Raw genomic sequence first — 12,191 nt, 5'->3', positions numbered from 1 at the left:
AAACCACCTAATGTTCTTCTACAGCATTTCTATAAAACTGCACCTGGTAAATTTCATGCAAAGTAATATGATCCACACTGATTAAGGAGCCATCACATTAGTTTGTGACTGAAAACCATAAGTAAATGCAGGGTTTCTCAATCAAGTGAAGCCTTGAAGATTTTGCAAACAATGGTTCGGCTTGTCTTTTTCAATTTTCTTTTATTAATTCCAATTGTTTCCACTCAGTTTCAGACCCAAAAGCTTGGTTTCTAACAGAGCAAAGTGTCTCAAGTCTTGCACTGGAAATCAAATTTAGTTGGTGAGTCAGGAAGAAAAGAGCAAGACACAAAGAAATGGTTTCTTAGCGGTTATGGGCAGAAAAAAAGGGAAAACGAACATCTAAGTTTGCTTTAATTTGTTTCTCTTTACACATACTGTGAATGACCTGACTAGCAAGTCTGCCGATGAATATAGAACTGAATCATGAATCATCTATATAGTCTGTCAAATGCACTCTTATTGTGAACTTTTGTGCTTCCCCCTAAGTTGGTGAAAGGCCTTTGCATTCAAGGCTTGCATCCACTGGAATAGATTGCCAGATCCCTTCTCATGCATCTTGACTCCAGGTGCTCAGATTTATGTGTCGATACATCATTTGGCTATTGTTTTGTGTTGCTTCCTTGTCCTTCTGATTGGTGAAGAGGAGAAGATCAATCTCAGAGCTAAAGAGACAAAGTAATAAATCATGTGCACGTGGATCCAGTTGTATAACCCAGGGTTTGTATCAAATGTGTGTTTTGAATGGAGCTCAGCAGCTGCTTCAGCTCTGGCAAGGTTTGGAGGGAGGAACGGGGAACATCAGCTGGCAGTGGGTGGATGCTTATAGGGGGCGGAGCATTACTTTCTCCGGCAAAGAAGAAGCAGACAGACACAGATGGTTCCCACAGTGACGAAGCACTGCCACATCAGACACACATAGAAATCTCATCACACACACGTTTGACAAAGAGACTTCCTTACAATGCTTTTGAGTGAACATGTACCATAATCAGGTGTGATCAGATATACTGAAGGATAGCTTATAAAATGCAAAGTACTAGTGACTATCTTATGCAGTTTTTAGTTGCAGGATGGAGATGGAAAAGTTTCCTTTGTGTTTCCATCCTGGAATGAATATGGACAGCAGTGCAACCTTTATCGTTGGCAATCACATTATGAATCCAAAGGAAGGCCAAGGGAGATTCTGGCATCATCTGGGAGTCTGAACAATAACTAGCTACCCATGTCACCATTCTGCAAGGAGCCAACTCACATGCAATTTTTGAGACTATTCCCAATGCCAATCTTAAGAGAGGATGGGCTGGGAGCTTACCGAAGAGAAAATAGCGGACTGCATAAATGGCAGCTGATATCATGAATGTTTAAATTGGAATTAAAACAAACAAGGGTCAACAATTTAGGGTGCTGCTTTCTTAAATGCTGCTTTCTTAAATACTTTCATAGTAGAGTATAAGATGTTGTTTTTCCTTGTTTTTATACAGACTGAAAAATGCTCCAGATTCTTATCCTGTAAAGTAGAATATCATCAGAGCTTCTGAGGTGACAAAAACTCCAAGCTCAGCAAATCAGTAATGGTTGAGTTTTCATCCCACAGCTTTTATGCCCATTTTAAAATGTGAATTTTATAGTGGAAATACTAAAGTATTTAAGTTTCAATCAAAAGTTAGGATATTTTATTAAGTATTTTGCTGATTTCAAAAAAATAACTTTGTCAATCATTCTGCTGATGCTGAAGTCACCTTGATTATCGGGTAATTCAGATCTTTGTGTATGGGCTTTCAGGTGGATGGTTTGCTGACTTTGAGGCTTTTGGCTGATTTCTGACTTATTTGCTTACTGTCTAAGTTTCTTTTGTCGCTTATCACTGAATCGTTGAGAAATTTCTCACAAGGGTTTTTTAGACTTTATTTTATTTATGATAAAAATGGCCCAGTTAAGGAAAACAAAAATGTTGCTTTAGGGTTTAAAGAACCAACACAGCCCCAGTTTAGCCCACAGGGCTGTTGTGGCGCAGGGATAGTCCTGCATGAATACAAAACCTCATTTAGTTGTTTCATTTGATAGTAAAGTTAATATTAGATCAGATATGGCTGTATCAGATATTTCTAACTGAACTTTAAATTCAGCACATAAAACTGCCATTTCCATCTAAAGAGCCGATAAAGAGATCACAGGGAATAATCGTCATTCCTGTGACACAATTGATGTGGCACAGCAGTGATCTGATAACCTACTTTAGGGCAGCCAGTGGGTGAGGCAGGACAGACTCGAGTGAATGCACCATCGCCATTCACTTATCACATCGGCTATGTTTCACCACTTCACTTTCAAAGGACTCAGACCTCCACACTGACATCTCAAGATAATCAAGGACCTCCATAGTTCCATACTTTTATCCCAAAGGATTTGATTAGATAAGAATACAGTGGAGTGACGCTCCTCATGTTTGAACTGCACAAAGAGTCTTCAATAAGAGGAGTTAATTCTGCCTTTTACAAATACTAAGCACAAGATAAACCTGACACAGCATTGCCTGGCTGCACAAAAGATGCTGCACTACCTTACAGATTCTAATCTTGTGGTAATTCTCTTGCAGGTTATTCCTGCAAATGATGAGGACATTTCCCTAAATTAACAGGTTTATCTTATGGCTTTCAGGCGATTTTAAATGTTTTGCAGCAGTTTCTCATTTTGGATACATTTTTGGGACTTTTTGCAGATTTCCTGTAAATCTTTCCACTGATTTTTTAACTGATGGGCTTTCTTTTTTAAATTTTTGGCCATCGTTTGCTAATTAGTAAATGGTTGTTCTCAATGGTTTGGACAGTTTCTTATAGATTCTTTAACATATTGTGTGAGGCAAGGGGGGGGTTGATACTCAGATTTTTTCTGTGTAATTTGTATATATCAATATTGGAGCCCCAGTTCCCTAGCATTGGAGCCCCAAGCACTGTTAATCCTGTCTTATTCTTAATAAAACAAGGGAGCAAATGCTAATTGATGAAATTGTCACGATTCATAGCTTAGCTTGTATGGTCCATTTGAGAATGAACTTATAGGAATCTAGAGATGCTGATGTCAGAAATTATTCCACTAGTCAGTTTGAACCAAACATCTACACAAAGCTCAGCTCGGAAGCTAGGAAATTCTGATGGACAATTTAAAGCAGATTCTCAACCCCATCCTTTTAAGTGGGCAGGAAAAACTTGCCAGACATCAAGATGAGCATCTCAGTATCTGCTTCTCCTCATTCACCTTCAACCCAGCCGTTCTCCCATTTTCCACTAATAATTTCAATGTTAAGAGACTGTTAAAATATGGACCTTCCAGTTACACATGAGGGAATATTTAAGTCATTAAGAGTTTGGTCTTGGGAGGCTGGAAGAGGAAACCATTTGATCTCTACGAAAATCCTCCTGCAGATTTTATCCTTAGAGGAAAATTTGAGGGCAACCTAAGTGGTTTTATACAACCAGCCCTGCATTTTTACTGCAGAGTCTGAGAATCTGCTTTATAGTCAAATTTGGCCTGGAAGTACGTGTGGCAGCCTGTGAGTCAGCAGGCCCGGCTTCACGTGGACGAGGCCTGCAGCCACTGAGCCACTTCCCTCCATGTGCCTTGTCATGTTGAGAAACAGCCAAGCCTCCATAGCAGATGTGGGACATGGAGGTCGTTCAGGACGACGAGCACACAGTTAAATCAACCCTTCTGAAATCAGACAGGGTTGCAACTCCAGCTGATGCAGCCTCACATCCGTCTCCTCATGCAGCCACAATTAGTCGCTAGAGCAGTGGAACATGTAATTCATATAATCCATGTAATTTATCAATTAGGAGTTCATGTTTTCTAAATTCACTTTTCTTTTGAAAATCATGTGAAATGGACAGGGATATGTTTTTGTGTTCAATAGCTCTGAAAAATCAGGGAAATTATGACTAAAAAGATTCAATTCAATATCTATCCAGAACTTACCCTGAAAATCGGCAAGAAAAGAAGCAAAGATCTTTTGAAAAATGGAGAGCCTCCATTAAAGAATCATCAAATATTCCAAAAGAATTTTTAGCACACTTTCTTTGAAATCTGGCAATGACTTATTTTAAAGCCCTGCAAAATCTGAATTTGAAATGTGGAAGAAACAAACACTAGCTCCTTGTGAATAGAGCAGTGCCAGACAATAAGAAGTACCTGCAGAGGTGAGAGGCCACATTGGACTTGAAATCATTTCTGAAGTCTGGTTATCACTCCTCTGCCCCCCGACACATGATCAGATCAGACATGCAGCCGTGTGCAGCTGCCTGTGAACCAACCTCCAATTAAATTGTACAAATTGAGACAGCAGAGGGTAGGGGGTGGAGGCAGAGGCAGCACAATGGTGCCCTTGTTGAGCTGGTGAGAGTGCACAAAGTCGTGCACATAGCAGTGCATGGAGTGTGGGCAGGACGCTGGTTTGGCAACCCCACAGGATGTATTAGGATTAGACCAGGAGCAGGACAGGCTCGTGACTCTGGAGAGCTGCTGAAGCACATAGGGTGAAGGGTGGGCCTCACTGCCCAATGGGGTCAATGTAGGTGATATAAAAATATAAAGACAAGTGGAGCACCGATTAGAGTTGGGACTCATTAAATCAAGGCCCGTAATTAGCCTGGCCAGTTTCAGGTCAGATGAGAGCAGCAGTAGGGGGTCAAGACTACGCCTAAAACTGCTACCACCACCCGCCCCGTCCCTCTCACCCCACAGTAACAGCTAGTCCATTTCCAGGATTCTGACTGGTTGACAGGGAATAGATGGAGCAACAGGCAACAAATTGGACAGGAATAAATACAAACTTGGCAAGAGACAAAAACATGGAAAGTCAGAATAGCAGAAGGCTGTTTTTCAATAATCAAGATTTTGGCAAGAAAATATTGACCATTGCATGTTTCGCGCACGCGCACACGCACGCACGCACGCACGCACGCACGCACGCACACACACACACACACACAGCATGATGTCACTCATCTCTATGATGCACAAACACTGACCTCACTGAACTCAGTGCACTTTTTTTTGTTTGTTCCTATTTTCAAGACAATTTAGTTGTCATGTCCAAGGGAAGCGGATGATAATTCTGTGCAGGTTTGATGGCAATTTCTTACAGATTTGTGGGAGATTTTCAAACAAATTGTGTGGCTATTTCCTTCTGGTTGTGAGGAAATTCATCATATATTTTGAGACAGCTTGGTTTGGGGATTTCAACATATTTTTAGGTAGTTTTTTCACCCTATTTTAAAGCAATTATCCAACCAAGCGTTTAGACTCTGATCATTAACCAAGCATTTCCATAGATTTCTTTTTTCCTTCAACTTTTCTGATAACTCCACTTTTTCCAAAGACACTTATTAGGCAAATGTGTATGTATCTGGTCAATGAATTTCATTCATGGCTCATCTGAGGCGATGATCTGTTCATTGTTATTGTCAGCTAAACATTTTCCAGCTGGGACTTACACACAATATGAACCTCTATCGTCTTTTCAGTTGTGGTGTTTAGATGGTGCGTACATCAACTGATTTCATTAAAAGGTTGTGCTCCAAACATCAGCCTCTATCAGGGTCTGTGCGTCATTCTGGACTCCTCAGCAGGCACACACTTCACAGGAAGAAATCTCTCCGTCAGATAACTTTAAATAAACACAGTGGTTTCAACACATGAAGTTGTTATTTTGCAGGAATGTGATAAGACCCTAAAGCCCACCCACTAGATGGCAGAACAAAGACTTGTAAACACATAAAAGCTCTCTAAGTGTCACTCTGCAGCACCCAGTGACACCTGGCAACAGAGCCTCCTGCTGACTCCACTCTCCCACCTCCAGCCTGCTCTATTCAATGTTTATTAGGCCTTGCTCCACTGTTAGCATGACACCAAGCGTTGAGGACAGACAGGCTCAGAGCAGCAGGCTGCTGGACGGACGAAAATACACAATGCTGACCACACACACATGAATACAGACAGACAAAATCACTCGGTGGGGGTCGACTTCATGATCTCTGATGAATCCCAACCTGTCCTCAACTTTAACCTTTTGAACCTAGACGAGTTTCCGGATTTTCTTGGGCCCCTTGGGGCCCCTTTTTCCATGCAATGTTCACACAATCCTAGAATTTTTCAAGTAATTCACACATTTTTGTTTACATGCTCATTTTCAGCTTATGAAGTACAGATAAACTAGGGAGATAATTTGCTCACATCCCAGTAATTTCTCAGTAATCGCCCAAATTTCAGGTACTGTAGGCAAAAGTGAATCTTGTTTTATCGACATCAATGACGCTAAGCGATCTGGTTATTATGGTTCTAGGGTTTCTTTGCCCTCGTTTCTTCTCTGTGAATGTTGTCAACTACTGTGGTTGTGCTGTCTAATTGGGTGAGTGAGAGGGGAAGTATTGCTCTAGAACGTCAAACAGCAGCAGCAGCAGCAGCTGAAGCAGCAGGAGCAGCAGGAAAGCCACTGGAAAAAGTTTGTCTGGATTCCTGACAGAGCCTGAGCAGGCGTCCACTGCCAGCTCTCAGCGGCACTATTCATTCTGCAAATAGAAACAGAATTTCAGTAATTCGGGGTTTCTATTCGTGCTCTCATGTATGGACTGAACATGACTCAGGCGTTTGAGCTGAGACGGCTAGGCGCTGCGTCTTCCACTCAAATTAAAGGATTCTCTTATCCTTCAGTTTGCTGTTTGTATTTGTTTAAACATCTTGGAAAAACGGAGGGCTGGGGGACGTGGATGAAAGTATCAGGGTGTTCAGACAGATAAATACCTCTACAGCGCACTGTCTCCAGTATAATGGAAAACATAGCTTACAGAATTTTATTCAAATGCTTGTCAAAAGTATTTTAAAAACAATTCTGACTTATAGACACATTTGTAATGGGGATATTATTTGTTCTTATTATTTCATGGTTATTTCATATCTTACAGCATTTTCAGGCTACTTCATGATACTTTCTGGATCATTTCTGACTAACATAAAGCCAATTTCTGTGATTTGAACAGGAAGTAACTTGTTTAAGGGAAAATATTTGCTGTTTATCTATTTGGAGAACAACTCTAATATCTGCCCCCGACCCCAAAGCCCCGGAATCTGATAGCCAGCGACCTTTATTAGAGGCTCCGACTTAAAGTCAGGAACGTGATGGATGAAGAGCTCTGCCAGGACCAACGTGGGAGAGTTTTGAGTGTTGCAACTGGGTGATGTGCAGTGGCACGCAACACCTATCTACCATTCTCACCCGCTGTGTTGTAACATTTACTGGTGTTATGATGAGGAAGGCTCACTCTACGTTGAAGTGGTTGAAGAAAGCATGTGTATGTTCTTTAAGTGACTTACAAGTCCCATCCAACCACTAAAGTCATAATAATTAAAAAAAAAAAAAACATTAGCTGGTTCCTTATTGACTTTTACAGAGTTTCTCTATTTTTTATTGCCTTTTTTAAATTGTTTCTTGGCAATCTGATTTTTCTCGATTGTGCTAGGAATCTTAGAAATCGTTTTTGACTATTTTTACTGATGACTTTTGTGACGGTCCAGAATTAGTGTGTCAAATTCCTGGACAAGGTTACAGCTATTTTTTTTAAGGATTAATTAAGTCAAAGTCCTGTTGATTAATTTTTCCTAAGGTAACAGTTTCTTCCTTTTGGGGGAGAGGGGTATCTCTTGATTTTATGAATGTAATAAAATTATTGATGTAAGTTGCGGCTGACTTGGATACACCTCTTTACAAAATTCTGCTTGGGTTGCCAACTAACTGATGGTTTACAGCAAATGGAACAAAGCTGGTTTCAGATGGAACCAGAGAGCAATCGGATTGGAATGATCGGTGGAAGGAATGCCGCCTTAGGAGATAAAAGAAATTCACTACACAATGCAAAAGCAGTGTAGTTAAAGCCACTCTAAGGGACCGCCTGTGTGTTCCAGAGATGTTCAGACTGGACGATGTCACTTTCAGGAATGTGTATTGCACGCACGCATCTGCACGCACACACACACACACACACACACACACACACACAGGGTCAGAAGGGGTGTGTTTCAGGACCGAATGGGGTGCTTGGTTGAGAAACTCCAGCAGCGATAAAAGCATGTCGAGGCTAGAGAGAAGTGGGTGGCATTTCCTTTATAATGGTCGAGCACAAGCTCGTCTGACTGACGCACAAATATGCAAAACACAGGAACCAAAATAACATACGCAACAGTTGCAGGAACTGTGGGGGGGAGGGGTAATTGAATGAAACTCCCTCTGAACATCTAAAACCACAAGGCATCTTTATGACAGATTGTTTACTTAAGTGAGAACCAACTATCTCTAAGAGTGACTGTCAAAGAAAGACCTTTGATCTACAGACATGACAGAGTGATACTCCGATTGTTTTATCCAACATCTAACCCAGTAACCTGTGTGTCTCAGTACGTCTGGCCCAGTTCATGCAAGGAGAGCCATTTTCCAAAACCGGGTACCAGCCTGAGCAACTATATATAGGAACTGCAGACCTAATGTTTCCACCACGACAACCTCCATCATTACAGTGGGACACAGCTGCCGTGGCAACCAGCTTTTATTAAGAAAACAGGAGGGCATCCTCGGCCTCCGGGTCCATAATAAAAAGACGCGGACATAATAATTGGACATGTCCTCGTGCTCGGTGGTCTGAATTAATCAAATGATGCTACTGAAGTCACATGATATGGAAAAGTTGAAGTCGCATCTATGTTTTGCTAGACACAATTTTTGGGCAATTTATTGCTAGTTTAAGTAATCGTTGGCAAATTTCTTTTAGCAATTCTTAAGCCAGTTTTTGGTGACGACTTGCCAAGTAGAAAATTTCCTGTCTCAAGCTTCTATTAGAATGCAATTTCAATGAAAGATGCCTTAGGACAGATTGTCTGATCTGATGGCAGAAACACAGTTGCACCCCAAACATCCCTGCAGGAAAAAAATCCTGTGGGAGTGTTTGAAGCTGGAAGCAAGACCCATCCTTTGGATGTAATCTGAGCTGCAGGTCCGATTACACTGTGCCAACTCTGCCAGATTTAAACTCAGAATATGCCTCAGTGAAACGCAACCAAGTCACTTACGCAAGAATCCAGAGGACACCCAGAAACAGGGATGAGGGAAATGATATGTACACACACACACACACACACACACATAGTATATGTGTTGGTAAGCAGTGTTATCTTCTCTTTGTCACTTTCCTCATGGCCAAACATATCAACAGTTTCAACAGAGATCTCTGCAGTGGCTGAACAGGTTACTCATGCAGGTGCGTCACATGAAGTTCCATGGAGAAGTTGGAACAATCACTCCTGATGTTAGAGTGAGCCGTTATGATTGCCCTGTCAGTTCACGTACCGCTTCCCGTTTAAACATGTCCTAACTCCACCCCGAGAAAACATCCTGAGAGCATGTCAACAGACAAACTACGCATAACGCATTATCTTTATTCTTATTATTATTATCATTATTATTCTTATTATTATTATTAAGCTGCTCCATTCATTCACTGATCCCAGAGACAAGCAGGTAGAAAGGAAGAAAACTTCAAATGTTAAGATTAACTTAGTTTGTCTGTGTTTATTATTTTCTAGTTATGATTAAACTGACTGATTGATTGAATCTGAAGTAATTCACATGATACTCATAAATGACATTTCATGGAAAATTTAAACAAAAAATAATCTACTTTTGTGCTAAGTGTTTTTTTTTAACTTACATTTAATTCATTCATCATGTCTATACAGTTCTTTTTCTTCTTAATATTTAACAAAAGGTTTCCAGGTGACTTCCTCCTCCCTCAACACAACATTTTCAATACCGCGCCCTGGACACTAGGGTCAGGTGCACACTTGTGACGAAGTGGTGTTCCATTGATGTGCCAATGAATATGTGATCAGATTAACGATTTACAAGTGTGTGTGTGCATTGCTGGTGATTCATGTGTATCATACACACTTGGCGGCAGCAGAGTATGAATACCTGACAAAGAGTTGTTGTTTAAACATCACACCAGGGTCAGTGTGTAAACATGGGCAGACCCATCACTGTGACCGGCGCACACACCAGACGGAGAGCAATGGACCATTCTGATAATTTGTCATAGCCTGCTGGGTGCCTCCAAAACACGCGAGTGCGTACGCACGCACGCACGCACGCACGCACGCACGCACGCACGCACGCACGCACACCCACACTCCCAAAGAAACGAGGAGGCAGGAAAAACACCTGCATTACATTTTGGGGCAATCTGTTCCTTGAGGAACAGTTCGAACTGAAAGACTCTTCATTCACCACTCCCCCCCCCCCTTGTCTCTCATTTGTGGTTTTGCAGCATCAGTGAAGATACAAAAAAAATGACATCTCACCTCGTAGGACCAGACGCACTGGACTCCAGCAAACCTGCGCACGCAGCGGCCCACCTCCACATCCTCATGGGTGGTGTACATCTCCTGCAGACACTCCCGGATGTGGGGGACCATCCTGCGGAGCACTTCACGGCTCATGATGACCCCCGGCCCCCCCATGCAGAAGTTCTCTCCAGGCTCCAGCGCCAGCTTGCCGAGTTCGTCGCGGGCCCCCATGCCCGTCTGGCCCAGGAAAATTGCCTCGCTGCTGTTGAGACTACGCAGGAAGCCCTCCAGGCGCTCGCTCTTGATGTAGACGTCATCATCAGCCCGCATGAACCACTCGTACTGGTCCAGGTAGTGGTCATGCATGTACTTGAGCATCATGAAGGACTTCTTCTGCGGCGGATATGAATCATCCACGTTCCTCAGAGCCACGATGGGGACAGGGATGGAGGTGTCGGAGCCCTCGCTGGAGAAGAACTCCACCCGACCCGGGATGGTCTGAGCCCACGTCCTGACACACGAACAGGAAAAGGCTTAGGAAAGCTGATATGCAGATTAAACAGGGAAACTTCATTTTAATCAGTGAATATGTAATTTAAGACTGAGCTATACCTAATGATTTATTTAGATTTATTTTTTAATGTCCTGATTATTTTCTCATGTTGTTGTAGTTAAAATTCTGTATTGAAATAAAGAAAGGAAATTTCTAAAGCCAATGTTTTTTTCTTAACACTCTAATACTTTTGAAACTTTCTTGCCAATTTCTGCCAATCTACAGGGAGTGAAAGGAGAGTTTCACATAGGGAGCCGATGGGAACGCACACTGCTGATATTGTATAAAATATTCATATTATCACAAAAAGGTTCAACAACTTCAAAGACATGACGGGTTGGACATGTTCATGAGAGCCTTAGCAAAGGCCTCAGGGACAGACTTGCAGGGCAGATTAAACTATATACACTTTTGCATTACTTGTTTGGACATGCATTTAGTTTAAAATGTTTTTTTTTCTTACAGGCAGTCTTCACAGCATTCTCCCACCCTTTTCTGCTGCACCCTTCAGGATTTACCAAAGTAGATCATGTGCCTCCATCTAACTCTATTCTCTGCATCCTCTCCTTTCTCAACACCTAACTTCATAATATTAGCCCATCTGCAGCCTTTAAATCATCTTTATTCAGTGGAAATTTAAAGGGGCAACACCCCCAGTAAAAAATAACATTTATTGAGATGAATTAGTAATCTGATGAAATGATAAAGAATTCAGTCAAATCACATTTCAACACTGCTGTTGTTGGAGCTCAGCAATGAGAAGCTGCCTACTGGAATCTACCAAGTAAAATATTGTATATACAGAAAGAATGTTGAAGCATCACAGCCAAGGGGGAAAAAATTACTCATATTTCCACTAAAAGCATTGTTAAAGCTACAGGGATACTGTCATATGTCCCAAACTTTATTTTATAGAACAAAACCAATGATAATGCATGAAAAAGGTAAGACATTTTGAAGCGTTAGAACAGCGGGCTCAATGGAGCCCATTGGGGTCATGGCCTGAAGATCAGACCGCAATATGTGTTGCATCTAAAAACTAGAAGAAAATATCACAAAATTGAGGGAATTTCACAAAAGAAAAGAAATTTTCAAAATATTTTGGTGACCATTTACAAGAAATGCCTGTGTTGTGGTTTACTTCATGAATAATTTCAATAGAAAATAATTAAAATACCATTACAGCAGTTTAAAGCTCACAACTTAAAAACTA

At 41.5% G+C, this 12,191-nt stretch overlaps 1 protein-coding gene across 1 annotated transcript in view; it reads right to left on the bottom strand.

Annotated features, from left to right (window-relative positions):
- The window catches only part of chsy1 (chondroitin sulfate synthase 1), a 57,065-nt gene that overhangs the window by 43,073 nt on the left and 1,801 nt on the right, over positions 1 to 12,191 (bottom strand). Inside the window, exon 2 of the mRNA XM_086143712.1 lies at positions 10,441 to 10,936. Coding sequence (XP_085999838.1) covers positions 10,441 to 10,936 — 496 coding nt within the window. The remainder of the gene's footprint in view (positions 1 to 10,440; positions 10,937 to 12,191) is intronic.

This window comes from Fistularia commersonii, chromosome 3 (genome assembly GCF_037954325.1).
Source record: "Fistularia commersonii isolate RoL2024-O1a breed Wild chromosome 3, RoL_Fcom_v1.0, whole genome shotgun sequence".
Lineage (NCBI taxonomy): Eukaryota > Metazoa > Chordata > Actinopteri > Syngnathiformes > Fistulariidae > Fistularia > Fistularia commersonii.
This window is presented reverse-complemented; position numbering and strand designations above follow the sequence as displayed.